The sequence below is a fragment of the Mus musculus genome, chromosome 8 (genome assembly GCF_000001635.26).
Source record: "Mus musculus strain C57BL/6J chromosome 8, GRCm38.p6 C57BL/6J".
Taxonomy (NCBI): domain Eukaryota; kingdom Metazoa; phylum Chordata; class Mammalia; order Rodentia; family Muridae; genus Mus; species Mus musculus.
Window position 1 is genome coordinate 69,704,921 of NC_000074.6, and position 24,635 is coordinate 69,729,555.

Genomic DNA, 24,635 nt, shown 5'->3' on the forward strand with positions numbered 1-24,635 from the left:
CAGCAGAACCTTCACTTTGGAAAAGACCCGCAAAGGGCTTACTGCCATGGATGCTGAACCTTCAAAAAGAGCCCTTCAGTGACTTGTCACCACCACTCATGTCAGAAACAAGGCAAGTGCTGCTATCAAACAACTTATCTTTGGTTCTGCTGTGTGCAGATCCAGGCAGTCTTAGTTTCATTCCTGTGGCTGTGATAAAATACATTGACAAAGCAATTTACGGAAAAAAGGGTTTATTTCAGCTCATAGTTTCAGGTTACAATCCATTACTATGGGCCAGTCTCGGTGGCAGGAGCTTGACACCGCATAAATCCCAAGGCAGACAGCAAGGAATCTTTGCGCTCAGCTACTTCTGTCCTTTTTAATTCAGTCCATAAAACAGCACTGACAGCATTCAGGATGGGTCTTCCTACCTCAAATCATCCTAGTAAGAAAATCCCTCACAGCTGTGTGAAGGCGAACCTAACTCAGACAGGTCACTAGTGAGACTCCTTTCCCAGGTGACACCAGATTGTGTCAAGTTGACAGCTGAAGCACCCATCCAAAACAGAAAGAAGCACAGCACATTAGGGCACAGCCTTCACCCCTGCTGGATGTTTCAGACGGATGTAAACACAACTTTAAAACCCTGAAGACATTTACGAAGGTCTGTTCTCCCCAGACCGTGCATCAATGACAGGGACCAAGAATGATTCTACCCAAGTGGGCTTGAGGAACCGTGGAGTTTAATTTGGGGTATTTACAAGAGTACAGGCAAGTCATGGGAAGCCACTGCAAAGGAAATGTCCATCTCCTAGTAACCATTAAATTCCCACGCTCCTTACACTCACAGAACTGCCCACCTTCCAACACTATGAGCATCTTAAACAACTGTGACCATGAAGGCTTCACAGCTGTTTCCATTTGGAAATTTTTCCAGTTGGAATTCATTCTCGGAATCTAGGCAAACAATGCTATCTCAAGGTCTTAACACACCTTACATTCCCATTTTCTCTCCAACATGACATTTCATCCATGCTAGTGAAAGGACCTGTGACACCTGAAGGCTTTCCACATTGTTTATATTCATGTGGGGCTTTTTCACCACTATGAGTTCTTTCATGATTTTAAGGCAAATAGAGATAAATGAAAGATTAACCATATCTTATACATTCGTAGGGCATTTGCCCAACATGAATTAACTTACTTCTTTGAAAGGAAATGTGACAATCCACACTTACAACATTGGTAACAAACATAAACTTTGCCCAGCAAGAATTCCTTCTTTGAAGGACACTGTGACCCCTGAAGGCTACCCACACTGTTTACAGATAAAAGGTTCCCCCTTGTCGTGAGTTTCTGCCTGTTTTATGTGGATGGGATAATTTGCTACATTGTTTACATTCAAAGGGTTTGTTACCAATCTGTTCTTTCATTCCTTTGAAGGAAATGGGGATAATGGAATTAGATACTGTTCATATGGGCTTTCTCCATGAACTGACTGATGTCTCTTAAAGGAACTGTGCCTGCTGAAGGATCTGCCACACTGTCCGCACTGGTACGGCTTCTCCCCAGTATGTCTTCTTTCATGTGATCGAAGGTAAGAGCGATGTGTGAAAGTTTTACCACACTCCTTACATTCATAGGGTTTCTCTCCAGTGTGGCTTCGTTCGTGAAATCGAAGGTAATTGTAACTTGAAAAGGCTTTGCCACAGTGCTTACACTCATAGGGTTTTTCTCCTGTGTGTGTTCTCTCGTGCAGTCGAAGCGAGGACTGACACCTAAAGGCTTTACCGCAGAGCTTACACTCAAAGGGCTTTTCACCAGTGTGAGTTCTTTCATGCACTTGAAGTAAAGAGGGATAAATGAAGGACTTCCCACACTCCTTACATTCATACAATGTTTCTCCACCATGAGTTATTTTATGTCTATGATAGGACGCCTGACACCTGAAGGCTTTCCCACACTCTTGGCATTCATACGGTTTTTCTCCAGTATGAATCTTTTCATGTAACTTCAGAGAAGTAAGCCATCTAAAAGCTTTCCCACATTCTTTACACTCATAGGGTTTTTCTCCAGTATGAATTCTTTTATGTAACTTAAGGGTCCTGTGACTTCTGAAAAATTTCCCACATTGTTTACATTCATAGGGCTTCTCTCCGGTATGAATTCTTTCATGTAATTTGAGGGCCCTGCTATATCTAAAGGTTTTCCCACACTGTTTACACTCACAGGGCCTCTCCTCAGTGTGAATTCTTTCATGCAACTGAAGAGCACTGAGATACGTGAAGGCTCTCCCACACTGCTTACACTCGTAGGGTTTTTCTCCAGTATGGATTCTTTCATGTAAGTGAAGGGCACTAAGACCTCTAAAGGCTTTCCCACAGTCTTTACACTCGTAGGGTTTTTCTCCAGTATGAATTCTTTCATGTAACTGAAGGGCGCTGGGATACCTAAAGGCTTTACCACACTCTTGACACACATAGAGTTTTTTTCCAGTATGAATTTTGTCTTCTTTCTGAAGGGAACCGGAAGTTTTCTCACACTGGTTACCTTCAGAATCATTTTCTTCAGTGTGGCCTCCTCTGAGCTCCTTGTAGTCATAGTTGTGATGTCCGTTGTAAGTTAGGTGGTACAGTCCAAAGGTCTTTAAACATACCTCACACACAGACGGTCCACTCGAAGTCTTAGTTTCCTCAAGGCCTTCAACACTTGTGAGAAAATTAGAATCAGGTGGCTTCTCTTCATATTCCTCGTGTTCATACTGTGTGTATTCAGAGTGAGTGACGATGTTCCTATTAAAAGATGAATGACACATGAAAATGTCTCCACACTGCTGCTCATATTGGTATGTGGATAAGGCTGTCCCACCATTCTTCAGTATCATACAGTATCTACAAATATAACTACTATGAAAAATGACAAGCAATTAGTGACAGTTGTTTCATTACTATTTGCTTATTAGACCACTTTGGACAGCCTGCTACCATATAAGCTCACCATCAAAAGAGCAGCATTCCTTAGTGCAGGGTCCCAGAACCAGTACCAAAGACCACGCAAGATTTCAAGCTCACATAAAGGTACACATTTGGGATAAAATTTTTCTACTGATGAATAAATTTAAAATTGGGCTTTTTTTGTTAGTTCAATTTTCATGGCACACTAAAATTTCTTCAAGGGATGATTGTTTCCACTTGTGCATGCAAATTACCTTAGATTTACTTCAGGATCTTCACAATGGTCTTCAATTGCCTCATCTTCCCATTCATATCCTTAAACACAGTCCAGAAGTGTATGATAAGTGATTAGAATGTGCATCGTGACTACACCTCGTTTCATCACCGTGATTCTTCCCTTTTCACATCCAACTTGCAGTGACACTCAGTGACCAGAAACCTCATTCTCTAGTTTACGAGTGGAGGTAAGAAAACATCCTCACCTACGGCAGTGAAGTTCCTGAAGGTCTCCAGCATCACATCTCCGTAGAGAGTCTTCTGGGAAGGAGCCAGCAAATCCCACTCATCCTGGGTGAAGTGCACCACCAGATCCTCAAAGCTCACCAAACCCTAAAACATTCCAGATTAGGATATGAAAGAGCGGGTGAGAAAGACACATCCGTCCACAGCTGACAGTATGGCCACTTCTAAACTCAGAAACACCTAATCGATCAGATAGACCCTTCCAAAACTGAATGCAGGCAGCATGATGGCAATTCTGCCTGGGTCTTCCAATGTTACGCTTTTGCATAAAAACCATGCCTGCTCCTGGCAGGATGGAATCTATCCTCTGCTCAAATGATTCCAATTTCACTTCTTGTCCCCACTCTTAGCCTTATCCCTCCCTCATTTCTTTTTTAAAGTTCCAGCAAAGGACTTCTTTTCCTCAAACACACCTGGCTGCCGTACAAATGTGGGTCTGAGGTTCCCTAGAGGTCCAAGAAGGGATACACCAACTGCTACATCGGGCAACCTTACTTTGGACAATCTCAAAGAATCCAAGTAAACTGTTGCCCAAAATCACAAAATGGTAGTTATGGCTACCTCTTCAGTGGGAGAAATGAAGGAAACAGGAAACAACAACAAGCATGGTAACAAGCAGTTTAGAGATTTGGGGCTGGGGGGAGCTTGTTTTGTGTCCTGGGAAATAAGCTGAAATGTCCTTGGGTCCTTGGTTCTATGTTGGCTTGAAGGCCAGAAATGCTAGAAATATTAGAGCTTGTTTTGCTCTGGTTGCTAAATGATTCTTCACAGAAAGAAATGTTATAGTCGCACTGGAAGCACCAATAAAGGAAAGCTGGCTCCGTCCAGTCAAATAAAATCTAACCCTGGTGGAGACATGCCATTGTGCCTAACCTTAAGACAGTTGATTTGGTCAATAGCTTGGCCAAGGGACTAAACTTAGGGAAAGCTGAACTGGCTTTAAGCTAAGCTAAAGGATGGGAGGAGTATCATTCCTTTAATGAGAATAACACTTGCATCAGAAGCATCTTCTCCTCTCTATGCTACAGAGCAGCTGCCAAGAGGTTCTCTTAGTTCTGTCTGCCTTTCTGAATACTAGGATGAAACTTAACACTTTTTCTTGAACTCTGTTCTATTTCTCTGAGATGCAGGATGGAGCCTTTTGAAATGCTTTTTCTGGTACTTTGGGCTGTTTCCATTTTTCTTTGCAGGCCCCCTCCCTGCCATCTGGATACCTGTCTTCCTGAGGCTAACTCTGCTGGCTAAACTCAAAAGGCATGGGGGTTTTCTCTTTCTCTCCATGACTATTCTCCAGGCAGATGTCAAGACTGATGCCTGCTTGCCTTGGGGTTTTCTTTTACGCTCAGACGCTGGGCAGTGGTGGCGCACACCTTTAATCCCAGCACTTGGGAGGCAGAGGCAAAAGGATTTCTGAGTTCAAGGCCAGCCTGGTCTACAGAGTGAGTTCCAGGACAGCCAGGGCTACACAGAGAAACCCTGTCTCAAAAAACCAAACAAACAAAAAAAAAGATTTCTCAGGCTTTCCTCTCAGCTCATTCTTAAATTCATGTGACTAAAAACCCTGCGAGGGCAAAAGTTATGTTCCAAGTTTAAATTACTGTGCTTAAGAGATCCATAAAACAGAAATGCCTCTAACCCTCTAAGCCACTAGCCAAGGATAAGTAATGCCTGGAATGCTGGGGGCTGCTATTCGTGTACAGTAACAAACCTGTTTTTCACTTCCATAAATGATGTTGGCCGCCCCAACTGCTCAGGATGTGCTTGGTCACAGATGTGGGAGATGACAGGTAAGGAGTACATCGGCAGCAGTGTTAGGACGGACAAGGCAGGACGTGCATGACCTTGTGGGTTTGCCTTTATGAACCCTGTCTAGTATAATTTGATGCCTGGACAGTGTCCATCATCCTGGCCAGTATTTAATAAAGTTTGCTTCAAATGTGGCTCAAAAATTGTCGTCGTGGTCTTACTGTCACCCAGTAGGATTAACAACTCCAAGAAAAGACCCCAATTTTTGCAGTAACATCTAGCAATTACAACAGGACTCCCTAAGTTCTGATAACAGTATGTGTTGGTATTAAACATACTGTTCTGAGTCATTATTTTAGGTCTTTTATGGTTAAGAAAATGAAGAAAGTATTTTTCTTACATGGCTTATATATGCAGACTATTAAAAAAATGGCGATTAAAAATATTTCAGGTGAATTCATAAGAAAATGAGGACATAGATGGCCATGAACAGATCAGGATTCTCCGGCAGAGGGGAACTGGAAGAATTAACAAAGATGAGTACATGTTAGATTGACTTACCTCATCAGGCCTGGAGAGTCCAACAATGGCTGCCTCCATGATGAAGAGGACACCGGGAGAGCTTCTTCAGTGATCTTCAGTCCACACCGGAAGGCCCAAGAAGCTGACTCCAGTGTCAGGGAAGGATGACGCGGTGGCGGTGGCAGCGGTGGCAAGACAGATGCACTCACCAGCAAGAAGTCAGGCAAGCAGGGAAGGAACGCTGCTCCTTCTTTGGACTTCTCAAAGTGCCACCTACTCTACGACGGTGACAGGGTCTTCTCACCTCAGTTAGTCCTCCCTGAAAGTTCCTGGCAGACCTGCAGAGACAGGCCTCTTAGTTGGTTCCAGAGCCATACAAGTCTGCAGTAAAGATCAGCCATCACACAAGCAACCAGCAATGTTCAGGACACGTGTGCCCACTGAGAACTACACGCACACACACACCCTCACAACTTTCAGGTCTACCTGTCTCCATCCACAGGCTCACCTCCGACTAAATGTGTCTCAAGCGCCATCATCAGCAACTGCACTTTCTCTAACTATTGGGTTTCCCATCTAACCTTGGTCTTCCTACCATACCACGGGCAAAATCCTTGCACACACTCAACTAAAGCCCCCGGGCTCAGAAGGCTCAGATCAACAAGTTAGATCCTGAAAAGTTATATGATAATACTAATACTTAGGGCAGGGGCATAGCAATAAAAGGGGAATGCCAAAACACTGAGATGGGGGAGGGACAACACAACTTCCACACAGAAAATCCAAGGAACGAAAAAAAGGACTACTGAAAACTTTTATGACCCATCAATATACAAAAGACCATCATTTTCCTACGACAGCAATGAACTGGATGTACAAATACCACCTCTACGCTGTACATACATTAATAAAAACGGGGGAGGATAAAGTCTTTAGACAAAAATCAAACATTCCTAATGAAGAGAAAAACAAAAAGAAGTCAGCACCACAGAGGACAAGAGGTCTGCACGTGGAAGACGTTTTCACACATGTTCCACCCGCACTATAAACACATTCCTCCCAACATTCAGAATCAGACTGTTATAACCAGCACTGATTGTAAGGGACACATGAAAAGGATGAGAAAAAAGAATGTTCAGCACAACTCTTGAAACACACACACACACACACACACACACAGAGAATACAGGACTTTAAGACTCCCCATAAAATTACCACAATCATGAGAGTGCACTCTCATTTGATAAGCAATGAACAGCTCATACGAGCAGAAAACCCAGGAACAAACCCAAACAGACCCAATTTTGGACAAAGGAGCAACAGAACCTCACGGGAGAACTGGGCTGCCTTGGCAGAGAAGCCAGGTTGTTCCTAGCACTCACATGGTGGCTCATAACAATCTGGAACTCTGACACCCTCTTCTGACCTCCATGGGCACTGAACACACACAGGGCATAGACATACATGCAGCAAAATACTCATACACAAAAATAAATTCTAAATGTTCTAATTATGAAAACAATTATCACTACGAGTTATAAACATAGAAAGCTGCCAAAGTGTAGCAAGGGTGACTCTGAAGGTAGCACAGGCCTGTCAGTCCAGCCTTCAGGGAACAGACAGTAGGGATCCAAGTTCAAGGCCAGCAGGAGAAACTTGTAAATTTTAGGTCAGCCTGGGCTACAGACTAAGACCATCTCCAGAAAACAAAAATAAATATTTAAAAATAAAGACAGTACATTGATAAATTATTCGGTGTGCTGAAATTGAAACCTCACATATACTGAAAATCAGAATGTTTTATTAACTCTAGCAAAAAAGACCATCAAGAATAACTTATAGAAGTAATTTCACTTGGCTAACGACGTCATAGGTGTCCGTGTGGCTTTTCAGCATCCTCAGTCTCCTGAACTCTTGTTCCTTTCTCCTGTACACCCCTCACAGCCCCTCTGCCCCCCATGCTCATCCTTTCTCCTGTACACCCCTCACAGGCCCCCTGCCCCCCATGCTCATCCTTTCTCCTATACATCCCTCACAGCCCCCCGCCCCCATGCTCATCCTTTCTCCTGTACACCCCTCACAGCCCCCCTGCCCCCCATGCTCATCCTTTCTCCTGTACACCCCTCACAGCCCCCCACCCCCATGCTCATCCTTTCTCCTGTACACCCCTCACAGCCCCCCTGCCCCCCATGCTCATCCTTTCTCCTATACATCCCTCACAGCCCCCCGCCCCCATGCTCATCCTTTCTCCTGTACACCCCTCACAGCCCCCCTGCCCCCCATGCTCATCCTTTCTCCTGTACATCCCTCACAGCCCCCCTGCCCCCCATGCTCATCCTTTCTCCTATACACCCCTCACAGCCCCCCGCCCCCATGCTCATCCTTTCTCCTGTACACCCCTCACAGCCCCCCTGCCCCCCATGCTCATCCTTTCTCCTGTACACCCCTCACAGCCCACCCTGCACCCCATGCTCATCCTTTCTCCTGTACACCCCTCACAGCCCACCCTGCACCCCCATGCTCATCCTTTCTCCTGTACACCCCTCACAGCCCCCCTGCCCCCCATGCTCATCCTTTCTCCTGTACACCCCTCACAGCCCACCCTGCACCCCCATGTTCAAACTCCTCACCCAGAGTCTTCCTGTTGGTTATCTGTGCTACCATTCCCTCCATCCTTAACAGCAGCTCCCTGGTGGCCCTTTCCTTACTTCTTCAAGCTCTGCAAGTTAAGACACAGCAATCTAAGGACAAGTGTGACACTAACACCTATGGGAGAGGGACACAGGGTGTTCACTGTCCCAGCTCAAACTCTCAGCTGATTCAGTATTATTATCTAGTTTCATCCATTAGCCTGCAAATTTCATCATCTTGGTTTTATTCACAGCTGAATGGAAGCCTTTCATGTATACACGGTTTTAATATCTACTCACCAGCTGGACATGTAGGCTGTTTTTAATTTCCTGGTTATTACAAATTAAGAATGACAATGAACATGACTGTACAAGCATCTCCCGGAGCAGGCTCTAGAGTCCTCTGTCCATGTACACAGCAGTGCTACAGCGAGGTCATGTGTAAGTTAAGACAAATGATAAAAACAAGAAGGGAGAGATCCTACAGTAGATGATGCTTCTGAAAGCCGATGGTTACTAAGCCGTAACTCCAGAGCAGGAAAGAATCACTGCTTATCAGCCATAGGTCAGGGAGACCTAACAGGCTCGCCTGCTCTTCACGGTTGCCCTCCAGAACTGGCTGTTATTACTGAAGACGCCCCCCACACCGGTTACAATGCAGAAAGAAATCAAACTGGCACTGAACTTCCTCCCTGTTGGCTGGCTTTCATGATGCTCTGGGCACTAAGCAGGCTGCTGGGGGAGGAATGACAGGCACAGAATGTCTTACCCAGACCTCCACGACACACAAAACCAACCTGCCAAGCAAGGTGTGTCCACCTGAGCAATAGTGATATAGCTGTTCTGAGGATAACACCAGGCGGCTCTCTAACTGAACTTGAGGCTCACTCCTTCAGAGAATCCATCCCTGTCATAGTAAACTAAACCCAAAACCCACGTCTGCAGCTGGAGGGATAAACTTTGCACCACTGTTCTAGCTCAACTGTCCTGGCACCCAGTTACCTTCTAAATAATGCTCTACTCACAAACAACTGCTCCTCCCCGTCTGAGGTAGAGAAGCCCCTCCGCAGCAAACTCGGAGATGCACAGTTAGTCAGGACATTTAGACCACCACTTCCAGGGCGCTGAGATCACTGTGAAAGATGAGGCACAGACAGTAAGGCCCAGAGACAGTGAGATGGGATGTAAAATGTTGACTTTTCAGCACTGCAGAGCTAATGCTCTGTATGACCTCACTTTACAACAGCAATGCATTGCTGTAACGGACCTGACACAGGACTGGGCCCATCATGATTTAGATACCAAGGGATTCTAAACAAAGGCATTGTTTTCAACTGTGTACCCACTACCGTGCTCAGATGCATGGGCAGGAACCTGCAGCCACACGGATGATCCTGGTTAAAACCAGAATGGTTTTTTTTAGTGGCTCTCAAAACAAAGAAGGAGATGAAGGGGGCAGAAAACATGGATATTTCACAGGGAACTGTAAGCAGGAGAGGACAAAGAGGGAAATCAGAGGGCAGGACATTACAGTAGTCTTTATACATGTATGAAATTGTTAAAGGGAAAAAGAACATCAGATAGGTGTCACGGTGCATGCCTCTTACATGAAATTATATGTGAAATTCCAGCACTTGGAAATAGAGGCAAAAGAACCAGGAGTTCAAGGTCATTCTTGCCTACACAATTTCTATCTCAAAAGCACATGCTAATTTAAAGAAAAGTCAGGCTAAAGAGGTGGTATGGTTCAATGGTTAAGAACACAGATGCTGGTCTGGAGAGATGGCTCAGCGGTTAAGAGCACTGACTGCTCTTCCAGAGGTCCTGAGTTCAAATCCCAACAACTACATGGTGGCTCACAGTCATCTATAATGGGATCTGATACACCTCTACTGGTGTGTTTAAAGACAGTGTACTATATACATAAAATAAAAAAATAAATAAATCATAAAAAAAAGAACACAGATGCTATTTCAGAGGTCCAATTCCCAGAGTACACATGACAGCTTACACCCATATGTAACTACAGCTACAGGAGATCTGATGTCCTCTGCTAGCTTCCGCAGGCACTAGGCATACAAGCGGTGCAAACGAAACACCATACATAGGATACAAAAGGATGCATCTCCCTCCCCTGGCCTCAGAAAGGGATGGACACCAAGCACTAGGATGGCACGGCCTGAAACCAGCCTATCATCTGATACCTGTGTGAGCCAAGGATCTAGTCAGGGACGCAGCTTCAATTCAACTGAGTCCCTGTCAGTTCACCAGGACCAGTCAGTCTGCCTTTCATATCATATAGACCACTACAGCCACTTTCAAACCTGACATCCTCGGGCTTCATTCAAAGCTCTCCCCCTGTGGCTCACTAGTCGTGTGTTCTAACTTCTCTCATCAACTGAAACACTGCTTGCATTTCTCTTCGCCAACTTCTGGGACCCTCTGAACTCTGCTGCAGCCTCTTTAACTTATGCTGGTTGTGTAAACAGCATATGTGGATATAATTATATATTTACCGTGTGATATGAAAAAATATTAATAATTAGGATTTGGAAAAATTGAACCTTGGATAGAATATCTTGGAAATATAAAATATCTTGGAAAAATAGCCTTGGCCAGATTACCACCAGAGGCGTGACACCTTTTTACTTTCTATTCAGTAAATTATGAAATTGTGGAAATACACAAACATATTTGTCTGTTTCTGATATAACATCCTCATGACCAGAAGACACAATCAGAAAAATGTCAGTTCCCAGGTTCAATTACAGATTTAAGATAATTCCCACAAAATGCTAAAAAGTTCTTATCAGGTACATAAAAGACATTGCTGAATTTTATATGTAAAATACTTTTAAAAAAACACACAAAATGGTTAGCACAATGTAGACGAACCCACAACACACTCGTAACATTTCCAATCAAATACACAAGACAACACACTGTTTAGGAAGAATAAACAGATCCACAAAAAAAAATTTTTTTTTAAATTAGGAGACAAGCTGACCTTTGATAAAGTAGTACAATCTTTTCTAGAACTGTTTCTGGGACACCATCCGAAAGAAACTCTTGGACAAAGACTCGGAGAATTTCACAAAATTAACTCACACTTGATGCTAGACCTACGAAGCCCACAACGTCTAGACCACAGCGCAGAGAACACAGCAGTCATAAGTGCGACACCAAAAGCACAAACAGGGCGCCAGCACTGGGCGGTGACGTCACCAACCCGGAAGCTACCCCCTGATTAGGAGGAGTCTTCCGCTCCCCGCGCTCTGCGCAGACATGGCTGGAAAAGCGGAAGTGATTAGAGTCCTCCGAGACAAGCACTGGCCAGTGACGGGGCCCACGTCGCCCAGTGGAACGCACAGGGTGTCCGCTCGGCCGGCCGGTCCCACCGCTCCCCCAACCCCGGGAAGGACCTATCACCCCGGCTCACGCGGCTCAGCCGACCGCTCCTCCCCATCCGGGGACAGCGGCCCCGCGCTCACCATGGCGCGGTTGCTGAGCTCGCCTGCGCTCCCCCTACAGCTCCCGGCAGCGGCGATCACACCGCAGCTCACGGGACCACGCGATGCCTGCTTAAGAACAGAATCTGCAGCATGGCGGCGGATAGGACCCACCTCTCGTCTCGTCTGGTGTTCTTGATTGGACATCTTGCCCCGAAGCTTTGATTGGCTAGAGCTGCACCACAAGTCTGATTGACAGGAGTTCCCTAGATGCAGCTGCGTGGATGACTCAATTCCATTGCTCTAATTGGCTAGCATGCCCTGAATGATGAAGCAGTTCCTTTAGGCGCTCTTGAGTGAGTGGCCTGGCCTGAAGGTTCTGATTGGCTAGCACTGCCCTACGAGGGCCTGAGTGACAGGAACAGCTTCGCTTGGTCCTTGTGAATGAATGTCCTGCCCTCAGGGCCCTGATTGGCTAGTGAAATCTGAATGACAGCTCCCATAAGTGGATGAACTGAAATTAAAAGACGTGGACCACACAGACCTTCCCAACTCTGGCTTTCACCCAAGTTCATGCAAGTCTGCTTCAAGACGATCTGATTGAAGCAGGACTTCCTTGTGCATCCCAGAACTTTCACAGCTTGTCTTCTTGCACTCAGTAGGTACTTAAGGTTCTTCCTCTTGGAAGCCTTGTTTTTGTGCACAGTCTATTACATACACTCCCCAAGGCAGTGATCACTTTGCCTCACAACTAGACCAGGGCCCAACCCAACCCCTATCACATCGAAACAAGACTTGATGTCCTCCGGGTTTCAGGAATTTCAGCAAGTCACGCCAAAGATTGCTCAATTATAACAAGTTGCACCTTTTCTTTTTAAGCAGAGAAGCGAACCCATTCCAAGACCAAGGTGGTGTTGCTTTTCCTGCAATCCCAACAAAGGAGGTGGAAGCCAAAGAACCAGGAATTCGGGATATACTTCCTGAAAAACTTCCAGTATCAATCACAGACTACTCCAGGTCAACAGAAGGTATTGAAAGACTCCGAGAGGAGCCCCTCGCTCAGGCCTCAGGACAATAGCGGACACCCAAGAACTCACGACAGACCGAGCTTGTTGCAAACCACATGAGGCTTTATTCGGGGAAAGCCAGAGCTCTGGGGACGACTCATATCCCACGCAGGGGTAGAGGAGTTGTCCTCGAGGGGAAAGAGGTCCCAGTTTTTATAGGCCCTCAGGGGGGAAAGGAGAAGGGGGAGATTAGGGGATTTCCAGATCTAAACAATGTCTATTCTCAAGAAATGGGTATGGGAGGGGTACAAGGAAAGAGTCTAATGAAGGTGCAGCAATGGGCACACACCTGGTCAGAACTTTGGCAGACACACAGGTTCAAGAAGTGGCCAGAGCATTGTGCACCTCTATTTTTCTAAATCAGTGAAGCTAGTTCTGCTAACACTGACGTCTATCTTGCCAATTTCAGGGCTTCTGTGTCCTTTTACATTCTGCCAGGATCTTTCAGTATTTGAAGGAGCCTTACACATTGAAGATGCCTGTATCCACGAGGCCACAGAAATGACCAAACCACACTAGAATAGTGAAGGAAGACAGGAGATAGCTAATTTTTAAATAAGCAGATAGCTAAGGAGAGTGGCTCTGGATCAAATCAAACTGATTAGGAGTTCATCCACTTGGGATCCAAGGATTTACTCCAGATTCTTGCCCAAGAGAAGCTGCCTCATGGTCCATCCATTTGCCTAGGAATTTCATAAGTTCATTCTTTTTTAATAGCTGAGTAGTACTCCATTGTGTAAATGCACCTACACGGCTAACTTCACACATATACCACACATGCACACATGCACGTTCACTAGCCCCATTCCACTGAGGGTCACTCACAACCCACCTGGTAGGCTTGACTGAGCTAACTCCCTCTTGCCCTCTGTGCTGTAGGCCACTACTAACAAGGCCAGGTAGGATCTGAGAGCCTTCTTCATAGAAACTTCAAAGATTTTATTCTTTAATATCATTTAATATGAACCAATCAGCTAAATGTATGCTGGCTGGTCCATTTCTAGAAGGATAAATGCACTCTTGCAGTTGTGCAGTTTTGCTCCACAATCTATATGTATGAATAAAGTATACTTGGGGGAGGTGGCTGGAAAGATAGTTCCAAAGTTAAGAGCACTGACTGCTCTTCCATAGCATCTGGGTTCAATTTCCAACACCCACATAATGGCTCACAGTAACTCTAGCCCTACAGGATCCAACATCCTCTTCTGACCTCCCTGGAAGAGGCATGCACGGTGCACATACATACATGCAGAAAAACCAATCACATGAAATTCATAAAGGGCCACAGTGCGCCCTCTCTGAACACCACACCCACCTGTTGTACAGGAGACTGTGGCTTTGTGTGAATATGTGCTTTTTGAGGGAAGATTTTTGGCTTGGTTTGGTTTTTTTTTTTTTGTTTTGCTTTTTTGTTTTTTAAACAGGGTCTCCCTAAATAGCTTTGGGCAATCTGGAGCAATAATAATCTTAATAATAATAATCTTCTGCATGTAGACTGCAAACTTTTCATTCTGTAATTTGTAGCTGGTCTTTGCTACTTTGTGGATTCTTCTTTTCCCACCCTTTACCCCCGCACCCCACCCCATTTCACCCCATCACTAAATAGGAAAGAGGGAGGGAGGGAGGGAGGGAGGGAGAGAGAGAGAGAGAGAGAGAGAGAGAGAGAGAGAGAGAGAGAGAGAGAGAGAATGAATTCCTAAATCTAATGTCTTTCCTTTTGTTTCTTCTTTGACCACAGCAATTACAAACCAACCTCCCTAAATGGCCAACGAGCACCTGCTCCAGCTCCTGGGGAGCTAGCATTCATGTACCCTCCGAAAAGTTCTCAGAATTCCGAATGTCACAGAGACATCACAGTATCACACAATATCGCAGAAACTATCTGCGGCTGGCAATACCATACCTCTGCTAGAGCATGAGGCAAATCGTAGTCAGCTGCTTTGGACAGTCTGAAGTGTCCCATATCTCCACTCCTTGGTTTAAAATGAAAACACATTCTTATAATATTTCTGTGTTTTTAAAGAAACCAAAATTCTGAAGTTGTCACTACATTAATTCTTCACTGAATAGAGAAACCAAGGGGTGGAAAGAGAGCTTGCAGGAAACAGTAGCAAAAAGGCAAGCAATAGCTAAGAAGTAATTACACAAGCCAGGCTTGGTGTCACACACGTTTAATCCCAGCATTCTGGTGGCAGGGGCAGGCATTTTTCTGAGTTTGAGGCTATGGTCTACATATTTCTGAGTTCTATGGTCTACATAGCAATATCCAGACAGTCAGGGTTGTATGGTGAGACACTGTCTCAAAAACAAACAAACAAAACCACACCTCTGAAACCACAGGCATAACTGATACAATCATCAGCATACAGAAGAAGGGCTTAAAGGACACTGGAGACACTCCTGAGAAAGCAGACACGGTCTGATGAAAGGCTTCTAAGGAGAATTCATTAGAAGAGACAAACACAGTCATATTGTGGTGATTAAAGAAAACAGTCTCTCAAGAGAAAACTGGGATTCTGCACACTTAATTTAATAAAAGAAATACTAGCCGGGTGTGGTGGCACACACCTTTAATCCCAGCTCGGGAGGCAGAGGCAAGCGGATTTCCGAGTTTGAGGCCAGCCTGGTCTACAAAGTGAGTTCCAGGACAGCCAGCTACATAGAGAAACCCTGTCTCAAAAAACAAAAACAAAAAACAACAACAACAACAAAAAAAAAAACTAATGGGCTGTAGAGGTACAAATAAACTGCAACCCAATAACAGTGTCAATACAATACATTTGGAACAAGGCAGGTGATCAAGCCAAAACAACAACAACAACAACAACAACAACAACAACAAAAACATCAAATATAAATATCAAAAGTTGAGAAGTACGGAGCTGGAAAGACGGGTCAGTGGTTAAGAACACTGGCTACTCCTCCAGAGGGACCAAAGTTTGGTTCCCAGCACCCACATTGTGGTTTACAGCCCGCCATAACTCCAGTTCCAGGGGATGTTACTCCCTCTTCTGACCTCCAGAGACGCTAGACACAAATATGGTGTGCATACATATATGCAGACAATGCATTCATACACAGAGTATGAATTCATATATATGTGTGAATTATATATACTTCCATCAGGGAACCATTTCCTCTGCTCAGATCTATGCAGAGCAGGAAAAGAAAATGTTCCACTCCTTTCTCTTTTATGATTTATGTCTCCTTTTTAACCAATGACCATAAAAACCACCATTCTCTTAGAAGATTTTTCTTTTTAATGTGCTCCAGGCCTGGGAAAGAGGAACGCTGCCAGACAACACAACCTAGACAGAATGGGATTTTCCCTTCTGTCCAACACTGACCAAGGAAGGAAATGTTAGAAAACATTTCAATAGGTTCTTTTTAAAGGATTAAAGATAGCTTCTAAAAAGATTTCCTTTGCCAGGTGGTGGTGGTGCATGCCTTTAATCCCAGCACTAAGGAGACAGAGGCAGGCAGATAGATCTCTGTGAGTTTGAGGCCAGCCTGTTCTACAGAGCAAGTTCCATGACAGCCAGGGCTACACCCTGGCTTGAAGAAAAAAAACAAAACTAAAAGAAAGACTTTCTTTGTCACCCAGTCAGCCCCAGTTATTAGAAAAAGTTAAAAATTTTGGAAATGTTTGAAGGTATGAGGAGGTCCCAGTTGACGGAAGCAGCTTAAAGGGTATTTAATATCAAAAGATTGGTTGGGACAAGAACTTTTGCATAAACTGAAATCCACCATTACCTTCTCTTATGATGAGACATAGACTTATAGATATCCAGCAAAATTTCTTACCCTCTGTCAGAAATAGATGCCCCAGGGTTGGCCCAACACCAAGCACCTATAACTGTTCAACTAACCAGTTCAGCTTCCTCCATCCAGATTAAACAATACGCAGTGACCCTGGAAACAAATGGGGAATTTGCAGGCTATATTTCCTGGCTTGAAGAGACAGGCATCCTGGTGCCATGCCAGTCATCCTGGAATCTACCTCTCGTGCCTGCAAAGAAACGTGAGACCTTAGATCCTCATGAGTCTGACTCTTCCAGAGAAACACGAACACTGTCTTGGACCTGAACGATGCTTTCTTTAGCCTCCACTTGTCAGAGACGAGTCAACCCATCTTTACTCTTAAATGGACAGACCCAGTGGGAGGCTTCAGCAGGCAACATACCTGGAATAGGTTGTCCCAGGATTTAAAGACACTAAATACAGACTTCCAGTCCTTCCATTAGAGGTTTCCTGAGAAAATACATCCTAAAAGGGCCACTGAGTGACTGTTTTAAGAGTTACACCCTAGGCTACAAAATGTTGGCTAAGAAAGCCCAACTTTGTAGAAGATTGGAATCGCCCAAAAGAACGATTTCTAAACAGGTTGGCATCCCCCTTTGCCCTATTAGCCTTTCCTTTCCACTACCTCTGGTGGGTGGTGGGCTAGAAGGAAGCTTAAAGCATTGGAGAATGCTTATTAAAGTAGGTTTTGAAAAATCTAAGCCAGAAGCTCAGAATACACGAGATACAATTTGCAAAACACATGAAACTCAAGAAGAAGGAAGATCAAAGTGTGGATACATGATCCTTCTTAGAAGGGGGAGCAAAACACCCATGGAAGGAGTTACAAAGTTCAGAGCAGAGACTGAAGGAAGGACCATTCAGAGAGTGCCCCACCTGGAGATCCATCCCATAAACAACCACCAAACCCAGACACTATTGCAGATGCCAACAAGATTTTGCTGGCAGGAGCCTGATAAAGCTGTCTCCTGGGCTGGCAAGATGGCTCAGGGGGTAAGAGCACTGACTGCTCTTCTGAAGATCCTGAGTTCAAATCCCAACAACCACATGGTGGCTCACAACCACCCATAATGAGACCTGACACCCTCTTCTGGTGTGTCTGAAGACAGCTACAGTGTACTTAAATAAAACTTTTTTTAAAATGTAAAAAAGAAAAAAAAAAGAAAGAAAAAGCTGTCTCCTAAGAGGCTCTGCCAGTGCTTGACAAATACAGAAGAGGGTGCTCACAGCCATCCATTGGACAAAGCACAGGGTCCCCAGTGAAGGAGCTAGAGAAAGTACCCAAGGAGCTGAAGGGGTTTGCAACTCCATAGGAGGAATAACAATATAAACTAACCAGTACCTCCAGAGCTCCCTGGGACTAAACCACCAATCTACTGGTGTCTCTAGCTGCATATGTAGCAAAGGATGGCCTAGTCGTTCATCAATGGGAGGAGAGGCCCTTGGTCCTGTGAAGGTTCTATGCCCCAGTATAGAGGAATGCCAGGGCCAGGAATGGGAGTGTATAGGTTGGGGAGCAAGAGGAGTGGGAAGGGGATAGGGGATTTTCAGAGAGGAAACTAGGAAAGGGGATAACATTTAAAGTGTAATTTTTTTAAAAAAGAAATGTTCCACATCCTTTGTCATTAGGAACATGTAAATCAAAAGGACCCTGAGATTCCTGCTCACAAGAATCAGGACGGCCAAGATAAAATATTCAGGGGAAATCAGATGCTGGTTAGGATGTGGAAAAACAGGAACAACTCCTCCATTGCAGATGGAATTGCAAGCTGGTACAACCCTATGGACAACAATCTGGTGGTTCCCCAGAAAATACAAAGTAGTTCTACCTGAGGACCCAGGTAACCACTGGTGACACTAAATATCAACAAAGAAGAGTCTACAAGCCTCATTCCAGAAGGAGTCCAACAGGCTGTGTAAGCCAACTACAGATTGATTTGATTTGATTGATTGATTGATTGATTGATTGATTTATGGCTTGGAGATGAGGTGTCTAAAGACACATATCAAGCAGCATGTAGTTCCTTCACATGAATAGAATATCTAATGAAGGTAAAGCAGAAGATTTGGAATACACTTTCTCCCTTCAACGCTGGATCAAACCTTTTCATAAACTACAAATCTCAAGACATGTCAGCTACGGTTAGCTTGCAACATTTCCTAGAACTGGTGGTGTTTTTTGTTTTTTGTTTTTTGGTTGGTTGGTTGGTTTTTGGTTTTTCGAGACAGAGTTTCTCTGTGTAGCCCTGGCTGTCCTGAAACTCACTCTGTAGACCAGGCTGACCTCAAACTCAGAAATCTGCCTGCCTCTGCCTCCCAAGTGCTGGGATTAAAGGCGTGAGCCACCACTGCCCGGCTTGGTGGTGTGTTTTAAGATTGTACTTAATAAATATACAGAGTGCCTGCAGTGTTTTCAACTGTAAAGACAGCAATTTCTATGACAAAAAAGAAAAGAAAATATCTAACAAAAAAAAATCAGGAAAAAAACAAGAAAAAGAAAGAGAAATCTAAGCTTACAGGTGAATCCCAATGCATGGCTTAGGCATTGTCTTAGTCAGGGTTTCTATTCCTGCACAAACATCAGGACCAAGAAGCAAGTTGGGAAGGAAAGGGTTTATTCAGCTTACACTTCCATACTGCTGTTCATCACCAAGGAAGACAGGACTGGAACTCAAACAGGTCAGGAAGCAGGAGCTGATGCAGAGGCCATGGAGGGATGTTCTTTACTGGCTTGCTCAGCCTGTTCTCTTATAGAACCAAGACTACCAGCCCAGAGATGGTCCCACCCACAAGGGGCCTTTCCCCTTTGATCACTAATTGAGAAAATGCCTTACAGTTGTATCTCATGGAGGCATTTCCTCAACTGAAGCTCCTTTCTCTATGATAACTCCAGCTGTGTCAACTTGACACAAAACTAGCCAGTACAATTGACCCCTTGTCAACTTGACACACAAACACATCACTAGTAAGCCTCAACCCTTACATTCTTATTCATCCCCAAGGTCTAAATAACTTTAAACGTCCAACAGTCTTTACATATTCTTAAATTTTCAATCTCTTTAAAATATCCATCTCTGTCCGAGCGTGGTGGCGCACACCTTTAATCCCAGCTCTCAGGAGGCAGAGGCAGGCGGATTTCTGAGTTTGAGGCCAGCCTGGTCTACAAAGTGAGTTCCAGGACATCCAGGGCTATACAGAGAAACCCTATCTCAAAAAAAAAAAAAAAAAAAATCCATCTCTTTTAAAATCCAAAGTCTTTTTACAATTAAAAGTCTCTTAACTGTGAGCTCCACTAAAATAGTTTCTTCCTTCAAGAGGGAAAATATCAGGGCACAGTCACAATCAAAAGCAAAAATCAATTTCCAACCATCCAATGTCTGGGATCCAACTCACGGTCTTCTGGGCTCCTCCAAGGGCTTGGATCACTTCTCCAGCCATGCCCTTTGTAGCACATGTGTCGTCCTCTAGGCTCCAGATGCCTGTACTCCACTGCTGCTGCTGCTGCTCTTGGTGGTCATCTCATGATACTGGCATCTCCAAAACACTGCATGACCCCTTCAGTCCTGGGCCATCAATTGCAACTGAGGCTGCACCTTCACCAATGGCCTTCCATGGCCTCTCACAGTGCCGAGCCTCAGCTGCAATGTGTGACCCCTTCATGCCTTCAAACCAGTACCACCTGGGTGACCCTTACACATTACCAAGTCCCGCTTCAGCAGGAGTACAACCTCGGCTATCTCTGGAACACAGCCTCTTTGTGCTTTCAGAAAACACTTCCCAGAAGATGTCACCTCAACAATGCTGGTCTCTTCTTAATCACCGCTAATTTCTTAGCTCCAGCTAACCAGCATCAATAGTCCCAGTAATGCAAAGTTTTTGCTTTAGTAGTTCTGGTATCTTGTTAATCAAAGCTGATTCTTCAGCCCCAGCTAACCAGAACTATAGAATCTTCACAATCAAAACAGCAATGGCCCTGAAAATAAGTCTTTAATTTTCCCTCTGAAATTTCACAAGCCAGACCTCCATCTTCTGCACTGTTCTCAACATTATCTTCCAAGCTCCTACACAACATCTGACAGAGCTCTTAACAACGAATGGATCTTCAAGCCCAAAGTTCCAAAGTTCTTCTATAGTCCTCCCCAAAACATGGTCAGGTTGTCACAGGAATACCCCACTATGCTGGTACCAATTTGTCTTAGTCAGGGTTTCTATTCCCGCACAAACATCATGACCAAGAAGCAAGTTGGGGAGGAAAGGGTTTATTCAGCTTACATTTCCATACTGCTGTTCATCACCAAGGAAGTCTGGACTGGAACTCAAGCAGGTCAGGAAGCAGGAGCTGATGCAGAGGCCATGGAGGGATGTTCTTTACTGGCTTGCTCAGCCTGTTCTCTTATAGAACCAAGACTACCAGCCCAGAGATGGTCCCACCCACAAGGGGCCTTTCCCCTTTGATTACTAATTGAGAAAATGCCTTACAGTTGTATCTCATGGAGGCATTTCCTTAACTGAAGCTCCTTTCTCTGTGATAACCCCAGCTGTGTCAGGTTGACACAAAACCAGCCAGGACAGGCATTATAGGTAACTCTGCTTCTAATGTACTAGAGGAAAAGGCAGGTTTTGATGGGTTAGCAACGTTATTTAAGGAGGTTGCCAAGAGAGCAGCAACTGCTGCTGGGCGGGTTTCTTGCCTTGCTTTAGGGGAAGCTGTTTGGTTTTGCGTCCTAGTTTTCATGTATACTATTTTGAAAAGGTGTATGGGGAAAGCTGACAACCCTCTTCTATGAGAGAGTTTGCAAACAGAGGTAGAAGTGCTTGGGAAGCAAAGGAGCCAGAGGGAGAACAGCAGGGTTCAGGCCTGATGTCTGAGACTGGGAATTTACCACACAATGAAAGTGGGAAAGCAAACTATGGTGGAAGGTAAACTGCCACCCCACCATGCTCCATACACTTTCACTGCCATGCGCCCAGGGCATCTCAGGGAGACGGGGTGAGGAAGAGCAGGAATACAGTGCAGTGTCAACAGGTTCTGCCAAGTGCACCACCAGAGGATTTGCTTGGGGTTACACAGGCATCTTCACCTTTCTCAGTCTTAGTTCAACATATGCCTGCTAACGATGGTGGCCATGCTTATAATGAGTTGACCTGGTGTCAGACAGAAATGCTAGATCTAAAGCATGTTAAAGAGGAGGAGCCCTGATAGACAAATGGACAAAGGAGACACTGGTATTGGTTCTCAAAAGCAATATCATAGGCCAAATCATAGCTAGCAATTTCAGGGATCAAAATGCTCAATGCTTTAATTGTAATGAGTTTGGTCATTTCCAAAGAAATTGTAAGGCTAGAAGATTCAGAGCTTAAAATAGCAGGTATGTTAGCGCTAGAGAATAAGGTATTCATAGAATAGAACAAGTAAGGTATGGTTGCTAAGAGTCACAAAGGCTTCCAGTGTATTGTAGCTGCTGTGCAAAGGGCAAACTTTGGTCTAAGGATTGCCAGTCCAAGAGAGGCATAAGAAGTAATCTCTTGCCACCAGGAAACAAACCAAGGGGCTTGTCAGCTCACGGTCCTGCAGCAAACAATATGAGCCATTTTCCTTTGGTCAGTCAGGTAGTACCAAGTAGTCAAGAAAATCAAAATGGAGTATTTCTGATATTACACATGCTACGGAAGGAAGTACAACTTTGGAGCTGGCCACAGACAACCCTCTAACATTATCCCCAAACGTTGAATGTTACAAGTTAACCACTAGTATTTATGGTTTACCACTGGTTTACCCTCAGGGACAGTGGAAATATTCATGGGAAGAAATGGGTTTACTTCTCAAGGATTTATTGTGCATCCAGATATAGTAGATGGAGATAGCAAGGAAGAAAAAAAATCATGGCAAATATGAAAAACGAGATGCAAATTGATGCAGGGGACAGAATTGTTCAACTGTTGTTGTTTCCTTACATCAAGGGCAAAGCCACTCCAGTAGAAGGGACAGGGGCATTTGGGAGTACTGGAAAATGTGTGCTCTGGCAAACAGTGGTTAAATGATCAGAGAACCAAATTAATAGTATGAATGAATAGTGTAGACCTAGAAAGTTTGGTGGATAGAGGAGATGATCTTAGTATACTTTCCCAAAACTCTTGGAATCCAGATTGGCCACTTCAGAAGGTTTACACACAATTTATAGGAATTGGTAAATTATCACAAATAAGACAAAGTGTCCGATGGATTACCTGTGCGGGACCAGAAAGACAAACAGGGAAGTTGAGACCTTATGTGGCTGGTATACCCATACATTTATAGGGAGGGATCTTTTACAAATGTGGGGTACTCAAATTAATATTCCTACAATTTCAGGGACAGCAAATGAGGAAATTAGGGGTGATATGGTAGATGCGCCTGGAGAAGATATCGATACAGGTGATCAAGAACTACTACAAGCAGAGCCTCTTATCCACATGCAGGACATCGCAGCAGAGATTGAGTTTACAAATTTATAAAAGAAGCCACTGTTGACAGGTTACCAACAGCCTTGCCCCTAAAGTGACTATTAATCTGGCCTGTCTGGTAAGAGCAGTGGCCCAGAACAAAAGAAAAATTGCAGGCACTTGAACAACTGGTACAAGAGCAGTTGGAGGTTCAACATATAGAAAAGTCTACCAGCCCATGGAATTCCTCCATGTTTGTTGTAAAAATGAAATCAGGAAAATGGAGGATCTGTGGGGAGCCGCCCTCACATTCGCCGTTGCAAGATGGCGCTGACATCCTGTGTTCTAAGTGGTAAACAAATAATCTGCGCATGTGCCAAGGGTAGTTTTCCACCCCATGTGCTCTGCCTTCCCCGTGACGACAACTCGGCCGATGGGCTGCAGCCAATCAGGGAGTAATACGTCCTAGGCGGAGAATAATTCTCCTTAAAAAGGGACGGGGTTTCGTCATTTGCTCTCTTGCTCTCTTGCTCTCTTGCTCTCTTGCTCTCTTGCTCTGGCTCTTGCTTCTTGCTCCTGAAGATGTAAGCAATAAAGCTCTTGCGCTCTTGCGCTCTTGCTTTTGCTCTTGCTCTGGCTCTTGCACTCTAGCGCTCTTGCACTCTGGCTCCTAAAGATGTAAGCAATAGAGCTCTTGCTCTCTTGCTCTGGCTCTTGCTTCTTGCTCCTGAAGATGTAAGCAATAAAGCTCTTGTGCTCTTGCCATCTCTCTTGCTCTCTTGCGCTCTGGCTCCTAAAGATGTAAGCAATAAAGTTTTGCCGCAGAAGATTCTGGTTTGCTGCGTTCTTCCTGGCCGGTCGCGAGAACGCGTGTAAGAGAGGATGATAATGAATTTAAGAGCAATTAATAAGGTAATTCAACCAATGGGTCCTTTACTAGCTGGACTTCCTTTATCTTCTTTGTTACCAAAATCATGGCCTATAATAATAATTAATTTGAAATATTGTTTCTTTTTCTCAGTTCTCTTGCATGAGAAAGGTAGGGAAAGGTTTGCTTTCTCAGTACCTAATCTGAACCATAGCCATCCACTATAGAGATGCCACTGGAAGGTACTTCCACAGGAAATGTTAAATAGTCCAACTTTATATTAGTATTTTGTACAACAACCATTAGAAATAATTTTGTAAGCAATTCCTTGATCTATCATTTATCATTTATGAATGATATTTTGTTGGTTGATTCTAACAAAGATGTTTTAGAGAATATGTTTAAAGTAACATAGAGAATTCTTAGATGCTGGGGTACTCAAATTAATGTTCCAGAAAAAAAAATACAAAGAGGAGATTCACTTAGTGAATTTGGGTTATAAAATCTGTCAACAAAAATTCAACCACAAAAGGTACAGCTGCATAGGGACCAATTGCAAACTCATAACGCTTTTAAAAAATTAATATGGGAGATATTAACTAAGGTCTACAACTGGAATAAGTTGTAGTATAAGTTGAGCAATTTGTTTCAAACATTACAAGGAGATTCCA

The 24,635-nt window shown here is 44.3% G+C and overlaps 1 protein-coding gene and 1 long non-coding RNA gene across 10 annotated transcripts; one reads left to right on the forward strand and one right to left on the reverse strand.

Annotated features, from left to right (window-relative positions):
* Positions 1–216: 216 nt before the first annotated feature.
* Zfp869 (zinc finger protein 869) lies at positions 217–12,148 on the reverse strand. 9 transcript variants are annotated; one of them, NM_001359087.1, is made up of 7 exons: positions 11,364–11,982; positions 9,382–9,489; positions 8,357–8,445; positions 5,766–6,064; positions 3,419–3,545; positions 3,191–3,251; positions 217–2,774 (listed from the first exon to the last, which is right to left on the reverse strand). In NM_001359087.1, exons 4-7 carry the CDS (start codon positions 5,802–5,804, stop codon positions 1,412–1,414), a joined length of 1,590 nt encoding a protein of 529 aa, NP_001346016.1. In that variant the 5' UTR covers positions 5,805–6,064; positions 8,357–8,445; positions 9,382–9,489; positions 11,364–11,982; the 3' UTR covers positions 217–1,411. The 9 variants fall into 9 exon arrangements, with proteins under 9 accessions (NP_001346016.1, XP_030099591.1, NP_001035056.1 ...); XM_030243731.1 differs by having other exon boundaries at positions 11,848–11,981; NM_001039967.1 differs by lacking the exon at positions 8,357–8,445 and having other exon boundaries at positions 11,848–11,982.
* Positions 12,149–12,186: 38 nt separating this feature from the next.
* Positions 12,187–14,876, forward strand: Gm51532. Its single transcript, XR_003947396.1, has 2 exons — positions 12,187–12,833; positions 14,611–14,876. It is a non-coding gene; the product is annotated as a predicted gene, 51532 (long non-coding RNA).
* The last annotated feature ends 9,759 nt before the right edge of the window (positions 14,877–24,635 follow it).